At 44.1% G+C, this 21089-nt stretch overlaps 1 protein-coding gene across 1 annotated transcript in view; it reads right to left on the reverse strand.

Annotated features, from left to right (window-relative positions):
• The window catches only part of slc9a5 (solute carrier family 9 member A5), a gene marked incomplete at both ends in the record, with an annotated part of 38085 nt that overhangs the window by 14543 nt on the left and 2453 nt on the right, over positions 1 to 21089 (reverse strand). Inside the window, 4 exon segments of the mRNA XM_084437528.1 lie at positions 2157 to 2334; positions 2530 to 2608; positions 11691 to 11854; positions 16463 to 16765. Of these exon segments, the coding sequence (XP_084293654.1) occupies positions 2157 to 2334; positions 2530 to 2608; positions 11691 to 11854; positions 16463 to 16765 (724 nt within the window).

Consider the following 21089-nt stretch of genomic DNA (forward strand, 5'->3'; position numbering starts at 1 on the left):
GAGAGAGAGAGAGAGGGGGAGAGGGAGAGAGAGAGAAGGAGAGAGAGAGAGAGGGAGAGAGAGAGGGAGAGAGAGAGAGAGAGAGAGAGAGAGAGGGAGAGAGAGATAATCATATTTTTAGAGAGAGGGAGAGAGAGAGAGGGAGAGAGAGGGAGAGAGAGGGAGAGAGAGAGGGAGAGAGAGAGAGAGGGAGAGAGAGGGAGAGGGAGAGAGAGGGAGAGAGAGAGGGAGAGGGAGAGAGAGGGAGAGAGAGAGAGAGGGAGAGAGAGAGGGAGAGAGAGAGAGAGGGAGAGAGAGAGGGAGAGAGAGAGAGAGGGAGAGAGGGAGGGAGAGAGAGAGAGAGAGGGAGAGAGAGAGGGACAGAGAGATAATCATATTTTTAGCTGTCATGTCCCTGTTTGACCAGGGTGGAAGTGTAGCCAGAAGACACACCTGGACAGTTATCTGATTAACTAGGAGCAGAGTGTGAGTCACTGGCCATTAGGAACAGAGAGAGCGGGAGAAAGAGAGCAGGAGAGAGAAGGTGATGAACGTAGGTTGTCAAGAACATGTTTGAATTGGGCCAGATGAATAGAAGATGTTGCGGTGTGAATTCATACTGTACAGTCAATCCATGATGAAGTCGGTTTACTTGAAATGCAGAGTCAACAACAATATGGCTGAACTGCATGAATGGCAAATGCTTATTGGCTTGTTGGACTTTGTGGTCTGTAAGCTGGGATTCAAGCTTTCTGGTAAGAGTGTCCTTCCATATGAGGCTAATGAGATGGTTCAGTGTAATTACAGTTTATATTGCACCTGCTCCCTCTCCCTGGGCTAATATTCACGGATTTAAACACTACCTTGATCGACCTGTTTTACCTTATGAAATAGTTTATCCTTGGGCCCAACTCTGCACACTCAACAAATATAAATCTCCCTGTTGAATTCAGGCCTATTATTATTAAAAGCCCTGAACTAATTCTCTGAAGAATAATCTGATTTAACGATTTGAGGTTGCCTCAAAAGAAAAACAAAGTGTTTTACCTTGGGTCCATCTAGGCCAGAACACTCTGGATTAAAAGGTAGAAAGGCCAGGAGGGAAGCCTAGCGAAATTCGTTGAACAAGATGCACTTGAACAGAGTAGTTGAGTGATATGGAAAAAGCTTTTATGTATTTGTAAATGCCCCCTCCCCCCCCCCCACACACACAAACAAACAAACAAACAAACACTTCAAGCAGTTGTCTACCTGCTTGAGTGTAGTGTTGAAATGAGTTGTGTGGAGCCGAAAAGGTACAGGCTATGGAAAAATACCACCATTCTCCGTATTCAAAGCTCTGACTGACTTCAGACTGACACGTCCTGACCTTGGCTCCAGGTCTGACTGCTGAGTGAATTATCCCTGGAGAAACGTCTCTCTGCGTGGCTCGCTGCTCGTCACACTCTGACGTCACTGCTCTAGCTTTCTACACCTCTAGCTTTCTACACCTCTAGCTTTCTACAGCTCTAGCTTTCTACAGCTCTAGCTTTCTACAGCTCTAGCTTTCTACGGCTCTAGCTTTCTACGGCTCTAGCTTTCTACAGATCTAGCTTTCTACGGCTCTAGCTTTCTACAGCTCTAGCTTTCTACGGCTCTAGCTTTCTACAGCTCTAGCTTTCTACGGCTCTAGCTTTCTACGGCTCTAGCTTTCTACGGCTCGCGCTTTCTACAGTCAGCTGGCAAACAGCCTCCCTCCGTGAACACACACACTTTTGGTAACAGCAGCGTATGTAAAAGAGATTGAATTTGCATAACTGTAGAAGCCTAGTTGTAATACACAGTGCCCTGTAGCCTAGCCCTTCCTGTTTATAATCATCTGTCATGACAAAAGTCACATTCCTCTACATTCCACAGAGGTGAATGCTCCAATTAGCTACAGTAATGCTTTGTGGTTTGAAGGCCAGGTAGATGTTAAACAAAGTAATATAGGCCAATGAGAAAGTAGACCATGACTATACTGTAAGTATGTGTATGAATATACTGTAGGTTCCAATATTAGGTCTCTTGTCTGCATATGAACCATAACACTTTATTCCCGGTGGCTAGTGAAGTAGTTTCTGTAGCTAATGCCGGTGCCAAAGTCATTACACCCAATCACTACCCCCCCCCTTCTGTGTGTCGGCCATGTTACTCACGACAAGATGGCGGAGAGGGAGAAGAGCTCGGCGGTCAGGTAGGCCAGGTAGACCAGGAGGAAGACGAAGAGGGGCTCGATGATGCGCACCTTCTTGGTGAAGCGCGTGATGAAGGCCAGGATGACGGCGAAGATGAGGCCCACCAGCGTTCCACCAAAACTGACGATGAAGAAGGAGGCTGGAGGAGGAAGAGGAGGAGGAGGAGGAGAGGGGGCGGAGAGGTGTTTGACGAAAGACATTTGAGGGAGGAAAATCAAAGAAGGTTGGACATGAGCAAATAATCAACAGCGACTGAAATATACGTGAATCCTCACGGAATTAAATAATGTGTTCTCTGACATCTGCGCAGGAGATTGAGTTCTCACATACTCACCCACTCCTCTGAAGTAATCAGATGTCATAACATTCCCCGGCCCAACCTCCACGAAAGAGATGTACACCTTATATAACACCTGCAGCAGCAGAAGAGACAAACGACTAAATATTAGGGCTGGGTATCGAGTCGAATTTCAAGAATCGATTCGATTCCGATTCACAAGGTTTAGAATCGATTATCACTATTCAATTTGATTCGATTCGATTCAATATTGATTCAGTTAGTGTTACTTTTATATAGCTGTAACCTTAATTACATGACTGCCAAGTTATGCAACACATCAATACTAGGGCTGGGTATTGATACTGATTTCCAAAAATGAATGAATGAATGAATCACTGAATGAATTAATGAACTATTCATTTATTCATTCATTCATTACGTAAAAGATCGATTTTGGGATTCATGAATCGATTCTGAATCATTTGATTCAGAATCGATTCAGAATCAATGAATGGATGTTTTAAACCCAGCCCTACTAAATATCATCATCTTCCTCCTGCTATCTTGACATGCTGTATAGTATTGCTAAGACAGTCGTTTCGGAAGTAGTTTCTGATAGTATAGACATATTTCTGAGCTGAGAAAATTGAAGGGAATCTTCTACTACAAACTAGCATTTACTGCCTCTATATTGTAGAAAAGCCTTCTAAAATTGAATTGACCAGGGTGGAAGAATAAGCCTATTCTTATTCTCTGTGAGCCACTCACAAAAAGAAGAAGAATTGGATTCAAATTCCCTTTAACATAGAATATTTTTCTTTGTGTATTGTAGACTATGCTTATTGCTGTCATGAATCCTGATCTTGCCACAAACATTCCCATCTTATGCCTTTAAGATAGTCTTTATATTGGTATTGGTTCTTTTTTTTATTCACCATTAAGGCCTCCAGTACAAGCACCGTCTCATGAGTCCTATCATGATGACATACAGTATGGTTACAGGAAGCCACCTCGTTCCCTCATAACAAAAACAAATGGATATAATTTTGTTCAAAATCAAAGAAGTGATGTGAAAGAATAAGAAAATATGGAGAGAGAGGAAAATCCCAGACGATGTTCAGAGGTCAGCGACGTCAGTGAGGTCGGCGAGAGCTAGGCTTTTGTCAAGCCTAATCCACCCCATAAACCAACAGACAGTAATCTGGATTTCTCTCTTTCTCTGTCCGAGAAAGCATGGTGGGAAAAGTGCAGCGATAGGGGCTGCAATCCCAAAATGTGTGTGTGTGTGTGTGTGTTTGTGTATTTGTGTGTTGGGGGGGTGGGGGGCAGAACTAGCCACTGGACTAAGCAGTTAAGACTCTCTTACTCTGACAGCAAAAAAGTCTGTTGTGTACCACCTAATTAACCAAGAGAGATATTAGAGAGGGAGGTTTAGCCAGTTCCAAATGTTTCTGTTGACGCGTCACTATGTTAATAAAGAGGCTAATGCAGAAATAGCCACAACAAACAAGACGTAGGAGCAAAGACGATTATGTTTTCTGTTGTAAAGGAGCTTTGGAGAAGCCTGGCCCCTCGCTAGCACTGCAGAGCCACACTGTAGCCAGCCAGCGGACTGGTGACCTCCACTTCGCCCCTCTATGACATGCATAATGCTCTGGAACATGGAGCATGGCTGTGTCATATGGAGAAATGTTGTAGACTGGAATGATGAGAAGAGGGATATTGTGTGGTGCTACAATGGATGAGTGACTTAAGTACAAATACTCTTTGATTAAAGTCTGAAGTGTCTTTGAGAAAAAGTGCCATTTTCCCCAAAAGTGCTAATCATGAATGAAAATAGCCGTCTTTAATATTATTATTATTAATATTATTAATATGAATAATAATAATAATAATAATAATGACAATACTACTACTACTAATACTACTACTACTTATAATAATAATGACAATGATAATAGTAATAATAATAATAATAATAATAATCATAATAATAATAATCATAATAATAATAATAACATTTTAAAAGAAATGCCTCGAATCATAAGATGGAAAAATAATCCACTGAAACCCACGGCCAATCTGAAATTCCTCTGTCTCTGGAGTCATGGTGTGGTGAGGAAGGAAGGGGTTCACTTCTACCAGCATACCTGCCATCAACCACCTGTCTGCTTGAACCATGTATTAAAGGTTATTATAAGGCCAATAAAGGTTTCAATTCAATTCAATTCATAATCAATGCTGGGAATTATATCATATTTGGATCACATTTCACAGTCCACATTGGGAGTGCAGGCCAGAGTTGTGCCAACTGGAGCAGGATCGGACTGATGAACCGAGCGGATTATATTTCTCACTTGGCCAAAGGAGGGCAGAACGGTGCCCAGGAATGTTAGGGGTCACACTCCTAACATGCTAATCCCAGTGTTCACCACACTGACCCATTGAGCTGGTTCTGCCTGGATCTCTGGTATGTCTGTGGGGAACCTGGGTCAAATACTATTTGCAAATATTGCAAAATACTTGACCAATAATCTACATTTGACTGACCAATGGAACTGAGAAGGGTAGGCGTAAATAAGCTTATAGCTTCAGCCTATGCCTTTTCGGCTTTGGTTATTTTATTATTGCTTTTCTATTGTTATAAGACTGTATTGTTTATGTATGTATTGTTTGTTTGAAATAACTGAAACGAAATAAACTATCATTCATTCATTCAACTGTCTCCAAGTCTGAGGTAAATAAAACAAATCGCATCCTATGAAGTATTTGATCTATGCATTTGACCCAAGTCTAGGGATTTTTGCTGGGCATGGCTTATTGTTATTTCACTGCTAGCTGGTATAGTGCTTTTTCTGAGTATTCAGCACAGGTTGTAGGCCAGTAGGCCAGTAGTTCCCACCTGGGGATGGCCTCTAAGGGTGTAACCCCCTGACCATCCAACAACAAGGCGTCCCTACCTGCCACTGGCTGAGGTCGGGGTCCAGGCGGCACCAGAGGTCATCGGACCGGACTCCAACCCCTTCAGGGCAGAACTGGGCTGATTAGAGCTCTACAGAGAGCCAAGAGGCGGCCACACATCAGCAAGGTTCAGCCCAGGCCAAGCAGCCAGGCGGGAGAAGCTGCGGGAGTCTCAGGACCGAAGGTGGGGCCGGGTGGTTCCCTCAGAGGTGGAGCTTCCATGGGAATCTCACGATCGCTAACCATTAGCCTAGCTACTGTAGCTAACGTTGGCTGGCTTTCTCAGTTGTGTAGCAGCCGGGCTAGCTAGCTATGCTATGCCATGCCAGCTATGGAAACAGACATTATTTTTATTGACTTACCACATAGTTTCGAATCTGCAGGCTTTCTCGCATGAAAACATATCAAAACTTAATAAATTGACATGCAATATTATTAGTCGTGAGAACCAAATTTACAACAATGACTGCCGACTCAAACCCAACGGCACTACAAACCAACTGATTTTTTTGTGCGACACATCCTGCACTGCCCACACAAGATGCAAATTTGGCCTCGGCAGGCGATATGTGACCGTACCTTTAATGTTAGTAATTGTTGTTGATGTCAGGTTACCCTACGGTCACACTACACGCTACACACGTTACACGCGTGATGAAGCGACAGGAGCCTTTGACTTTCAATGGAAAGGAAGTGAGACAAACCAGCAGAAGGACGGTTGGGCGAAGCGAACATGTCGTGAGAAGCGAAGCTTTCTCCATTCCGATGCAAACAAGAGTGACGTTTCGCTATCAATGAGTCAATCACAGGGAAATGTCTACGGTGCTACTGGAATGTCTCCTGTTCTGTCAAAATAATCAACTTCAGTTCCATCAATCAAAGTTTCAAGACAATGCGCTTCAATGCAAAGTTTTCATGTATCATGTTACCGTAGGGACCAGGTTAGGTTCTGGGGGGTCACACTACATTCAAAAGAGCCGCAGAGGAGGAGTCATGAAAACTAGGTGGAGCTGGAGAAGCAATACAGTAGTTCAGTTCAACCCCATCTGACAGAGTCAGAACTTCACTCACAGGAAGCTGTCACTTCCAGGCCCGCGGTCAGTTTCCTGTAAGAACTCTGCTCTGGTCTCTGCACTGAACTCCACTTGAATTCTGACTGAACTTTGACTGAGCACTGCTGGAGCACCAAACAGGAATACAGGATGCCCATATCAGGTCAACACAGGAAGTGATGCAGCACAGAGATCTGAGGGGGATTTCCAGATGACGGCGTTGTTGGGAGACAGTGTAATGCAAAGGACATGCAAACAGTGTTATGCAAATGACATGCGGTCAATGATAACAGGAACTGATACAGCCCAATTCATGACTCCATTCAGTGCTCATTCCTGGAGCTTAATCTTGTTTTAAATGCAGCTAAAACAGCATTTTCAAGGTCACTGAAACAGAAAACAGAAGTGCCATCCTAATAACAAAGGATGGGAAAGCTGCAGACTTTGTCTCCATCCACGCAAAGATGCTGAAAGCTGACCTCAACCCCTCAGTTAAGGTTCTCAAAGACCTGTTCAGAAACAGAAATACCATTCCTGTGGATTGGGCTAAAGGTCTGATTGATAAAATACCAAAGAAAGGCAATCTGCAAAACTGTAACAGCTGGTGAGGCATCGCATTGCTATCTAAACCATCCAAGGTCTTCTGCAGAATCCTGCTGGGCAGAATTGACACAGCGATTGACACCAAACTGAGGCAGGAACAGGCGGGCTTCAGGAAAGGAAGAGGGTGCTCTGACCAGAACTTCACACTAAGGAACATCATTGAACAATGCCTGGAGTGGAACAACCCATTATACATCTATTTCATTGACTTTCAGAAAGCTTTTGACAGCGTACACCTTGACACCCTGTGGAAGATTGTGCAATCCTATGGAGTTCCTCCAAAGATGACCGCATTGATAAAGATGTTTTACCATCAATTTGAGTGTAGTGTGATCAGAAAGAGCAACCTCACTGATTGGTTCCCTGTGGAATCTGGTGTACGCCAGGGATGTATCATCTCTCCCATTCTCTTCCTGATTGTCATCTACTGATCCATGTGCAAAACCACCTCTGACAAACCTAGAGGCAGTCATCGGCCTCTCTTCATTCAGCTAGAAGATCTCCACTATGCTAATGACCTAGCCATCCTCTCCACAAATCATACTCACCTGCAAGAGAAAACAGGTGGGACTGACAGATTCGCCAAACAGAGTTTGAACATACCTCCAAAACCCAAGTAATGTGCATAAATTCAACACCACATGCACCAATCACCGTGGATGGCATCTCTCTTGAATATGTTGAGGATTTCACATATCTGGGAAGTCTCAGCAAGGACAATTCAAGCAGTAAAGGCATTTGCAATCCTTCATACCATCTAGATGTCAAAGCAGTACAGCCTAAAAACCAAGATCAGACTGTATAACAGCAATGTTAAGTCAGTTCTGCTGTACGGCTCAGAAAGCTGGTGAGTTGTTGAGAGTGAAATGAAGAAGATCAATGCGTTCCTCAACGGATGTCTCCGGAGGATATGTCACATCTTCTAGCCGGAAAGGATTTCCAATGAGGACCTGTATAAAAACTCAAACTGTCACAATGTGGTGCTGGAAATTAAACAGTGCCGGCTACAATGGGTAGGACATGTCCTCAGAATGGACCAGGACTGTATTCCATTAGTCGCCTTGAGATGGACTCCACCTGGAAAGAGGAAACAAGGGAGGCAAAAACCACCCAGTGAAGAACTGTGACCTCTGACCTGAAAACGGCTACCTAACCTGGGTGGAGGGACAACATGCTGAACAGGACAGGACCAGAGGGAAGCAGACATTCACAGCCTCATGTTCCTCACGGAACCAAGAGAATTAAATAAGTCAAGAAAGGTTTTGTTGTGTATTGACTGGCTACGTTTGTCCCTGGTTAGCTTCCGTCATGCACCCCTTGTCTGAGACGTGCATACGTTATCGTAGGGCACTTCTCAGTTGACCACTTAAGTGATTCCAAGCGCCATTATCCTCGGTCTTGTGTCTGTTATTTATAAGTTGTCATACTGTACCCATATACGAGTATACAACAGGATTGAATTGAATTGATAAGAGAGAGATAGAGAGAGAGAGAGACTCGTGGAGAGGAGAAGCTTACAGTATGAAGTGCAAAGTGCACAGTTATCTCTCTCTCTCTCTCTCTCTCTCTCTCTCTCTCATTCTAGCCTCTAGCTAGACCGTGGCATGCATCATCCATGGGGAGGACTGACACATCGGAGGAGTGTCTCTATGGGGGTCAGAGCGTGCTACTGATCCTATTGCTCATCTACAGAAGACTCGCTGTGAAAGAGAATGCCTCAGGTTCTATTGGCTCATCATCACCCTATTTTTGTTTTATCAATTCATTTCATGTATCATTGTGTTCTCTGACCACCTCAACACAGTCTCAACACTAGACACTAGGTGCTTTTGTGGCTCTGTGCACGCCAAAATTGAATGGCTTCTAAATTGGCCCATGCTACACCCCTCCACTGAGTTTCACGAAAAGTGTTTGGGCGGCTTGTGGACCCTCTGATTCACTGAGGTGGAGGTAAAAATGACTGGTGGTGAATGGGTGGCTGTATTTGTCTGGCTCTGTGGCGCCCTCCTCGGGTCACCGTCAGCGGGGGGCAGTGAGGTGCACTCCGGGCTCTCCCCACACACACCCCAGTCCAAACCCTGTGTCTCTAGCACCCCCACACAGGGAGCTGGCTTCGTTCTAAGTTTTGTTTTCATTTGTGGATCCGGTCCATGATTTGGATCTGCTCAAAAATGTTATGAGTTCTACGGTGGCCCATGATACACCCCTCTACCGAGGTTCATAAAAATCGGTTTGGTAGTTATTGCGCAATCATAGTCCAAAAAATGAATGGAGGTGAATGGCCAGCCGTGTTTGGGCGGCCTGTGGACCCGACCCGTGCTTCAGATCTGCTCCAAAATTTAGTGGGTTCTAAGTTGGACCATGCTACACCCTTCTACCATGTTTCGTGAAAATCAGTCTAGTAGTTTTAGCATAATCCTGCTAACAGACAAATGCACCCACAAACCCACAGACACCACCGAAAACATTACCTCTCGCCCTGGGGTGGAGGTAACCAGGACATAACAAACATGCATAACAGGAGTTCCCCAAGGCTCCATTCTGGGGCCTTTTCTGTTTAACATTTATATGCTCCCACTAGCTCAAATTATGGAAAACAACAAAATATGTTACCATAGCTACACAGATGAGACACAAATGTATATCACCATATCACCAGGGGACTATAATTCCATACAAGCGCTGAGTACTGTAAGTGCATTGAACAAATCAACGATTGGATGTGCCAGAACTTTCTTCAACTAAACAAAGATAAAACTGAAGTAATTGTCTTTGGAGCCAAAGAAGAACGATTAAAAGTCAGCGCTCAGCTCCAATCAGTAATGCTCAAAACCACAAAGGAAGCCCGAAATATTGGTGTAGTCATGGACTCTGACCTGAATCTCAACAATCACATTAAGACAATTACAAAGTCAGCCTACTATCACTTGAAGAATATATCAAGGATTACAGGATTTATGTCTCAGCAGGATCTGGAGAAACCTGTCCATGCGTTTATCTTCAGTAGACTTGACTACTTTAACAGTGTTTCCAGGTCTCTAAAAAATCGATCAGACAGCTGCAGCTGATTCAGAACGCTGCTGCTCGAGTCCTCACTAAGACTAAGAAAGTGGATCACATCACTCCAGTTCTGAGATCTTTATACTGGCTTCCTATCTGTCAAATAATTGACTTTAAAATACTGCTGTTGGTTTATAAAGCACTGAATGGTTGAGGGCCAAAATATATTTCTGATCTGCTGCTACGTTATGAACCATCCAGACCTCTCAGGTCATCTGGCACAGGTCTGGCTTTCTGTCCCCAGAGTTGAACCTGGAGAAAAACCTGGAGAAGCAGCATTCAGCTTTTATGCTCCACATATCTGGAACAAACTTCCAGAAAACTGCAGGTCTGCTGCAACTCTCAGTTCTTTTTTCAAATCAAGACTGAAGTTGCTTTAAATCAAGCCGTGCTTTTTATTAAATCAAATAAGTATTCATTCATACACTGCACTGTAACTTTTATTCCTGTATTTTATTTTTCCTGCATTATCTTTTAAACATCCTTTTTTACATTTCATTTTATATGACCTTTTATGTGTTTTTTGCACTTTGTCTTGATGCTTTTAATGTCTCATGTAAAGCACATTGAATTGCCTTGTTGCTGAAATGTGCTTTCCAAATAAATGTGCCTTGCCTTGAAGAAAACCTCATCCAGGATAACCCTTATTTAGCAGGGGGGCTGAAGGTGTGAGGAACACCTCATACAGGATAACCCTTATTCAGCAGGGGGGCTGAAGGTGTGAGGAACACCTCATCCAGGATAACCCTTATCCAGCAGGGGGGCTGAAGGTGTGAGGAACACCTCATCCAGGATAACCCTTATCCAGCAGGGGGGCTGAAGGTGTGAGGAACACCTCATCCAGGATAACCCTTATCCAGCAGGGGGGCTGAAGGTGTGAGGAACACCTCATACAGGATAACCCTTATCCAGCAGGGGGGCTGAAGGTGTGATCCCTGTGGCTGTGGGCAGGATGTCCCTGTTGCTGACCAGTGAGGGTGATGTGACCATTGGTGCTGTGACAAGTTACCCCTCTCCTCTCCACTCCTCTTCTCTCCCTTCCCCTCCCCCTCATATCCTTCTCTCCCCTCCTTTCTCCTCTTCTCCTCTCCTCCTTTCTCCTCCCCTCCTCTCCTCTCATCCTTTTCAAGGCTCCCTCTCTGTGTCTATCCAGCTGCTCTCACTACAGCAGGTCTCCCATACACACCGACCTTCAAAGCTTCCCTGTTGCTATGGTTACCACTTTGTGTATGTGTGTGTGCATGCACTTGGAGGACTTGAATAAAGTGCATAATATATGTGTTTGTGTTGTGTGTGTGTACAGGATGCGTACGTGTGTGTGTGTGTGTGTGTTTGTGTGTGTGTGTGTGTGTGTGTGCATGCACTTTGGTGGACTTGAATAAAGTGCATAATATATGTGTTTGTGTTGTGTTTGTGTGTGTACAGATGCGTACGTGTGTGTGCATGTGTGTGTGTGTGTGTGTGTGTGTGCATGCGTGCGTGTGTGTGTGTGTGTGTGTGAACACGTGTGTACCGTGCTGTTATGCCTGTGTTACTCACCACGGTGACAGCGTCATTGAGCAGCGACTCCCCAAATACGATGATGAAGAGCGTCTCGTTGACGTGAACTTCCTCGAACACGGCCAGCACCGCCACAGGGTCCACGGCCGAGATCAGAGCCCCGAACAACAGGAACTCCATCAGCCCGCCCTCCACCTTCTCATCTACACACACATAGGATAATCAGCCTGTCAGTCAACCTTAAAGGACAATGCTCGTTTTTGACAACCTGGGGCCTCATTTATAAACATTGCGTAGAATCCACGTAACTAAGTTAGCTTAGCTAAGTGAGTACTAAAATATACGCACAAAAAATCTCAGATTTATAAAACGCTGCGTATCACAACCCATGTTCACTCAGGCACGCCTACGCCAGCTGCCCTTTATAAATCACAATCAACACTTAACTTGGCGCACGTGAACGCGCGTTCTGATCACACCCCAATTAACGCCCACAAATGGCTATAAATGGTCAGTGATACGACTATACATATGCAACGACAATGGAGCCGAGTGCAAAAGGCAGAAAGAGAAAGATACATTTTACCGATGCGAGGTGGAGGTATTGGTCAACGAGGTAGAGACGCCGCAAAATGATCTTTTCGGAACGATGATTTCACATGTGCACGACTGATAAGAGCACCTGTTAGGCCTGAGTGGTCCCATTTAGATTATAATGAATTATCTATCATGCAGGCTATATTTGCATTCGTTTAGTGCGGTAGGCCTTATTAGGTGGCTGCTTATATCCAAACTGATAATCATTATAAGCCTATAGTGTTGTTGCATGGGTAATGGGGTTTGGATCTATATTGCACGTAATCTAATGCTTCATAGGGTGGCCCATGAATAAAATGCCTAACTTATCAACGTATAAACGGGTCAATTTACAATGACATCCAATGCAAACATGTAGGCCTATAGTGACTACTTAAGGCAAGTATCCCCAATTTAACTGTACGACAGATCTGAGGGTTCTTTGCAGCAGCCAATTTGTGTATTTTCCGGGATATCATGCATTTCACATACTTTCTCAAAACATTCTGTAGGCATATAGAAGCTGCGTGTTCTAATGGATGTTGCAGGATAGCCAAGCACATATTAGAACATCTGTGCCAAGTACCGGCATAACCAAGGCCCCGTGCGTCATGGCCTACTATAATCCAGCTATATCAGGGCCTGTATCGAGGTCTTGTAAATATATGGGGTCCATGGATGAGTTTCATGTGATTCTATAAAGCGTAATTATAGCTACACACATGACGATTCGGCAAATTAATAATCTAACTTGCTCCCTTGTGTTCTTACAACTTGGAGACGCATCACCTCCATGCGCTGTTTTGCGCACAGCTAATTCTACCAAAGCGGCATGTGAGCATTGGGATGACATGCGTTTTTAGGCCCACATTCCTCGTACGCCTGCTACATGACAATCATAAGACAATATGAGGATATATGATGATGTACAATATAGCCTAATGTAGCCTACAGTTGCCTCAAGTAGGACATTTCCATTCACCGCTCAACATCATTGTAACTGCGGCTTGCCTCAGTGGTCATTTGGGTTTAGATAAAAGCCTAATCAAATATAGGCTATAAATACATAAATACATTAACGAATGAATAGGTGGATAATTAAACATACGAATAATTAACTAAATAAATGATTAACTGAATAAATATACTTCAACGCCGATGCAACATTTGTTTGGTGGGGTAAAGGCCTTATAGTTGTAGGCTATCGACATACGGAATCATTACTATGATAAGCCTATAGCCTCGTGTCGTGTTGTGTTATCAATGTAATGTGGTTTTTATTCATAGGCTACTGCCCGTGATGCTTCTCGGGATAGCCTATAAATGAATAGGCCTACAACATAACATTATATTATGACACAAATGGGTCAATTCACAGACACATCCAAAGCAATGCCGACATTATTTCGTGATTAGGCTACGGTGGCGATTGATTCCGTTTAAACTGTGTGACACATTGGAGGGTTTCTTGCAGCGACCGATGTATTTATTATTCCATATGTCATGTGTTTCGCAGACTTTCCCGAGTTTCATCCCTCTGCCATCGGAGTCGCGTTTTCCCCTTTCTCCAGAAACGTGCTTATCGTGGTTAAAGGAGGGTCAAAGTGTGCGTAGAGTTACGCACACCTTCCGCCAACTTATCGCTCAGCTCGTTTTTTATAAATACCGAAAGTTGCTAGAAAGTTGCTCAGCATGGGTTACGCACGCTTTTGTACTTACGCAACGTTTATAAATGAGGCCCCTGGACCTTATTTATGTCATATTATAAGACGTGTAATATCCAAGTAATGGCGGTGGTCGGGGCACTTAGAATGCAGTTTCTAAAAATCTATTTTCTGCCGCGAAACGGTTGTTTTCATCAATCTGTCTTGATGAATCACTAGTTGTGCTTACATAGAGCATAGGCCTGTTGTGGTTTCACATCCCATGATCTTTAGAAACGTCTTTCGAAACGAAATAGCTTCCTCACTTGCTCCAGCACTAATGCGCACAGCGCGCAATCGTTGCTCCAGCACGCTGTGCGCATGCGTGCTGGAGCAAGTGAGGAAGCTATTTCGTGTCTAAAGACGTTTCTTAAGATCATATTACAGAGGCATGTGAAAAACCACAACAGGCCTATGCTCTATGTAAGCACAACTAGCGATTCATCAAGACAGATTGATGAAAACAACCGTTTCGCGGCAGAAAATAGATTTTTAGAAACTGCATTCTAAGTGCCCCGACCACCGCCATTACATGGATATACTGGCTCGCGCTGGATTTTAAATTTCTTCTACATGCCTCCGAACTACACCAAAGTGATCTCGGTGAGTCAAACGTCTTATAATATGTCGTAAATAAGGTCCAGGTTGTCAAAAACGAGCATTGTCCTTTAATGGATATGGATCTGATCAACCTTCATTCATAGAGAAGCCATGAATGTAGGAAGTTGGTCTGATTACAGGGGTACTTCATCTTTGCTTGTAGTTTATGGAAAATTACAATCCAACATTCAGATTTGTTTTTATGAATTGAAAACGTTAGCATTTTGAACCATAACATACTGGGTGTGAATGGAGCTTGGCTAGGATGTTCCCAAACAAAACATCCCTTCAGTCATGTGATATCAAGTCCCCACCTCCTCCAACACAGTGTTGTCCTGGAACTGTTTATGTTTGAGAGCTCTTCAAAAGAAAAGTATTGAATAGTTATTCTACAGTGCATCCGGAAAGTATTCATATCCCTTCACTTTTTCCACATTTTGTTATGTTACAGCCCTATTCCAAAATTGATTCAATTCTTTTTTTTCCATAAATTCTACACACAATACGTGGGTAAAACAGTTGTTTTTTTTAGAAATGTTTGCAAATGTATTAAAAATAAATAAATAAATAAGCACATGTATATACAGTAAGTATTCACTCCCTTTGCTATGACTCAAAATTGAGCTCAGGTGCATCCTGTTTCCACTGATCATCCTTGAGATGTTTCTACAACTTGATTGGAGTCCACCTGTGTTAAATTCAATTGATTGGACATGATTTGGAAAGGCACACCCCTGTATATACTGTACAAGATCCCACAGTTGACAGTGCAAATCAGAGCACAAACCAAGTCAAATGAATTGATAGACCTCCGACACAGGATTGTATCGAGGCACAGATCTTGGGAGGGATACAAAAAAATTCTACATGTTTGATATTTAAGATTATTACGTCACGACTTTACAAGTGAGACGGCGAGACCAGTGGTTTGTTGCTCCCTCGGGCACGATAAGATCCTGTAGTGTGTGATGAGCCGTTATTTTCAAATCTTGCTGTGTGTGCTTGTTTGAGATGCGCAAGAAGAACATCTGTTAAGATTCTCCTTATGTGCGTGATGTAACCCGATTTTGAAATTGGTTAGGATTTTAAATATCCTGTAGTGTGAGCCCGGCATAAAAGGCACATGACAGCCTGCTTGGAGTTTGCCAAAAGCCATCTTAAGGACTCTCAGACTAGACAAGATTGAACTCTTCGACCTGAATGCCTAGCGTCATGTCTGGAGGAAACCAGGCATGGCACATCACCTCCAACACCATTCCTACAGTGAAGCATGGTGGTGGAAGCATCATGCTGTCGGGATGATTTTCAGCAGGAACTGGGAGACTAGTCAGGATTGAGGAAAAGATTAATGCAGCAATGTACAGAGAGATCCTTGAAGAAAACCTGCTCCAGAGCACTCTGGACCTCAGACTGTGGCGAAGGTTCACATCCCAACAGGACAACGACCCGAAGCACACAGCCAAGATAACAAAGGAGTGGCTTCAGGACGAGTCTGTGAACGTCCTTGAGTGGCCCAGCCAGAGCCCAGAGTTAAATCCAATTGAGCATCTCTGGAGAGATCTGAAAATGGCTGTGCACCGACGTTCCCCATCAGACCTGATGGAGCTTGAGAGGATCTGCAAAGAAGAATGGGAAAAACTGCCCAAAAATAGGTGTGCCAAGCTTGTAGCATGATCATACTTAAGAAGACTTGAGGATGATATGAGTGTTTTACTTTTACTTTTAATAAATGTGCAAATCTTTTCAAAATATATATTATTTTTTTTCACTTTGTCATTATGGGGTATTGTTTGTAGAATCTTGAGAGAAAATAATAATTTAATGCATTTTGGAATAAGGCTGTAACATAAAATGTAGGAAAAGTGAAGGGATATGAATACTTTACGGATGCACTATATTGCGATGTATGACCTGATCTTCTCTTAAACTCACCTATGACCCCAACTATCTTCATCCCATACAGGCAGAAGCCGGTGCAGAAGGCGTTCCAGAGGGTCCCAACCACCGCGTACAACAAGATGGCCCCGAGGTTGTCGAAGAACAGCCTGGAGGGCATGAAGTAGCCAGCGTCGCCTACGATGGTGGGGAGCAGGAACAGGAAGAAGAGGCCCGGGTCCAGCTGGTACAGAGACCTCTTACTGGCCAGGAGCACGATGCCGCCCAGAACCAGACCCAGTAGGATCAGCATGCAGCTCTCTGGGACCACCGTGGTGAAGCGCTGGGAGAAGTGGAACACTGGAGGGGAGGATGCACACACACACGCACACACATGCACACACACATATACACACACACACACACACACATATACACACACCCATATACACACCCATTCACACCCACACATACATACATACACACACATACACACGCACACACACGCATACACACACACGCACACACATACACACACGCACCCACATATACACACACCCATATACACACCCATTCACACCCACACATACATACATACACACGCACAAACAAACACACACGCACGCACACACACAACACATACATACACACGCACGCACACACGCACAAAAAGTCTATAAGTCATAAGCTAAATACAGGCAGTGTTCACACCTGAATCTGGTCATCTACATACAGCATCACACCACGCAATACATTCTGAATCATAGCTACCATACACTCAACTAGATAAGACACAACTTGAATAATAATATAATATAAGAATAATCCCAGGGGGGTTGGGATTTTATAGATAGATCCATTAAATTGGCAGCATTCTACAAGTGACCTTTTCAGACAATAAAGCCAATGCGTTTGATCTGGTCAAGTGTAGTCAATGCTATGCACATGAGCATACACACTACAGCATAAATGTCATATAGGTCTGTCGGCCATACAGTATGAAACATTAAAACATTAACCTTAGCTGTCATTTTCACAGCTGCAAAGTTAAAAGCAATGAACGAAGGATGTGATGAAAACGCAAAAGATAAGGGACTTCAAGTCAGAGATAAAATCTTCCATGGCAGCGCTGAAGACTCAACTTTAGAGTGTCAGGTTCTACCAGAGGGACAATGTGTGTTGAGTGACAACTGTATCCAAGGCAATAAGATGAGAGACTGGTAATATGAGGCCGCTCCAGCCTGAACTAATAGGTGATCAGTAATTACAGTAGACTCCTCTCTTTTGTTAACAGCTCTGCCGAGTGCCACCTGTGGGATAGTGAGTGTACAGTAGGGGGAGAGGGAAAGGGTGAGAGAGAGAGAGGGAGGGGAGAGAGAGGGGGAGGGGGAGAGAGAGAGAGAGGGGGGGGTGAGAGAGAGAGAGGGAGGGTAGAGAGAGGGGAGAGAGAGAGAGAGAGATGGGGAGAGAGAGAGGAGAGAGAGAGAGAGAGAGAGAGAGAGAGAGGGGGGGGGGGGGGGAAGAGAAGCAATGCGCCAAAATTCTATTGCTGTTTGTGTAGAACACAAAGTGGTCTCCAAGTTGCAGTTCCCCACAGTATTAGAGAGCTACTGTAACTATGCTTCCCAAAATATATAGTAGAATCCACGATACAATAAGGGCCCAAGTCTTCAGCTTGCTCATGAGCCCTGTATTGTAAGGGCCACATGCTAAGACTCAATTGCTGGATGTTGGAGTAACATTGCATAACATCGCATCATACGCAAGATAAAAACCTTATAGTTGTACAGTACTGTAGGTGTAATAGCAAATATATTGCGAGTGTCAAATTGTGAGTGTGGAACACTCAGTCGACCCTGTGGGTGAGCGGTCCTGAGACCGGAGAAGCCCTTCTGGTTCACGACTCTTTTCTGTTTCCTCGTGAGAATGAACACTTGTTGACCACATAGATTTCAGTAGATACAATACAATACATGCCTTCCTGCCTCAGCCTGGTGAAGAGCTGCAGGACTAATGGAAATAATGATACCTGGGCTAATTACACTCTTAGCCATTGTGTGTGTGTGTGTATGTGTGTGTGTGTGTGTGTGTGTGTGTGTGAATGTGTGTGTGTGTACACGTCCCAGAACACTCCTTAACCAGGAACATATCAATCAAGGTCTGCTGTGAACCATCAAATAGAACAGAAGAAAGGGGAGGGACACACGAGGTCACACAGACACAAACACACACACACACGCACGCACATACACAAGTACGCACGCACACACACACACGCACGCACACACACGCACACACTCATTCATTAGTATGAACACACATCAAAGGATCCCCACACAAACCTACTCAAACTAAAACACACACACACACACACGCACACACTCCATTAACCTTCAACCAGTGATTAAAGGCCCCAGCCTGACGAAGACAGAGAGCAGCGCTTGTATCTGTCTGCCAGTAGATGCATTAGGAGGGACATCCTGGAGGCCTCTCTCTCTCTACCAGAGCTCATTAGCACCTCGCTGCCTCTGCGCTAGACGCCTGCTAAACACCGCTGCATGGCTGAGCTGGTCTGAGCTCAACTGGAAATGTGTTTACTGGCCAGGTAAGGCCTGTGGTGTGTGTGTGTGTGCGTGTGTGTGCGTGTGCTGCTCTACTATGCATGGAAAGGCTCAGGGTGGTCTTGTTAAAGCTGAGTGTGGTTAATTGAATGGTGAATACAATGTTCTGTTCTGACCGTTAATGATTGGGGATCAGCGATTGGTTACCAGGTGAGGAGGGTACCATGGACGGGGGTCTGGTGGGGTGGCTACTGGGAGATGTTTCCTATTTGAGCGTGTGTGTGAGTGAGTGAGTGAGCGAGTGAGTGTATGTGCATGTGTGTGTCTGTGTGTGTCAGACAAGGCCACCAGACAAGGATGTGTGAGTGAGTGAGTGAGTGAGTGAGTGAGTGAGTGAGTGAGTGAGTGAGTGAGTGAGTGAGTGAGTGAGTGAGTGTGTGTGTGTGTAGGCACGCGTGTGTGCACTGTATGTGCATGTGTGTGTGTGTATGTACTGTATGTGTGTGTCCATGTGTGTGTGTGTGCGTGTCAGACAAGGCCACCAGACAAGGATGTGTGTGTGTGTAGGCACGCGTGTGTGCGTGTGTACTGTATGTGCATGTGTGTGTGTATGTACTGTATGTGTGTGTCCGTGTGTGTGTGTGTGTGTGTGTGTGTCAGACAAGGCCACCAGACAAGGATGTGTGTGTGTGTGTGTGTGTAGTTGTTGATAACCGTAGAAAGAAAATATCTTGCACACTGCTGGACTAGTTTATTGCACCAAAATGTGCAATAGATAGATAGATAGATAGATAGATAGATAGATTAGACAGACAGACATACAGATACTGTAGAGAGAGAGAGAGAGAGAGAGAGATAGATGGATAGATACACAGATTAGATAGATAGATAGATAGATAGATAGATAGATAGATAGATAGATAGATAGATACTGTAGATAAAGATAGATAGATAGATAGATAGATAGATAGATAGATAGATAGATAGATAGATAGATAGATATAGATATAGATAGATAGATTAGACAGACAGACAGACAGGTGCTGTAGGGAGAGAGATAGAGATATAGATAGATAGATAGAGAGATAGATAGATAGATATAGATGAGAGAAGCCAGGCTGTGCTCACTCAGGCCCTGGAGACTAGGCTACACTGGGAGACAGAGCTGCACTTAGTTCACCACCATCATCAGCATTCATAGAATCACACTAATATCCCCAAAGAGCTGGAAGAGAAATGGAGCGAAGAATGGAGGAAGATAAAAAGAGTGAGATTCATTTTAAGAGGGTCTCAGGTGAACAGAACTGATAGCGTGACCCATAGCAACGGCACAATGTTCAAATATCACAACATTCCTCTCTCAGACTGAGGGCAGCATATTTGAAATTGCTAAGGTAGTTTCAGAAACACGGAGGTCAGAATGAAGCACATAAAATGCCCACATACTGTACTGCTGAGAGCACATTCAGCTTAAGTGCACTTAATAGCTTCTTAATAGATTCATAATTATATAAGTGTAGGTGTGCAGGCAGCTTCTCATCAGTGGGAATAACAGCCTTGGCTGCGCCACCTCCATGCCCTGCTACTGAGATTCACTAGACCAGTTCACAACAGGTGGTCGGCAAAACGCTGTTTCTATGGACTCATTTACCTCACATCACACTCTAAACCTGCCACATTCACTCTGCATGTTGATGCCTGCTTTGAGTCTGCTGTTGAGTAGCTATAGATAGAGGGGTACATTCGTCTGGAGACAGTCTTGGTTTCTCCTGCTGTAAGAGATGACACACACACACACACACACACACACACACACACACAGTATGACCACCCACACAAGACACACACACGCACACATGGTACTGTACAACCACCCACACGCCTCCCACACACCAGCCCACTGGGTAAGACATGCATGCACACAGCACACACTGATGGAACAGGGGCGGAGCTGTGAATCAGGATCCATGCACACTGGTATCAAATTAGTGTTATGTTTATCATATTTTTATTATCATTTTATTATCATACTTTTTAATTTCGTTGTACCTTGGCACAATGACAATTAAATAAATTATATTCTATTCCATCAGTTCAGCGAGCACTTTCCCTGGTTTTCTTTC

Source organism: Borostomias antarcticus, assembly GCF_949987555.1.
Source record: "Borostomias antarcticus genome assembly, chromosome: 4".
Classification (NCBI taxonomy): Eukaryota; Metazoa; Chordata; class Actinopteri; order Stomiiformes; family Stomiidae; genus Borostomias; species Borostomias antarcticus.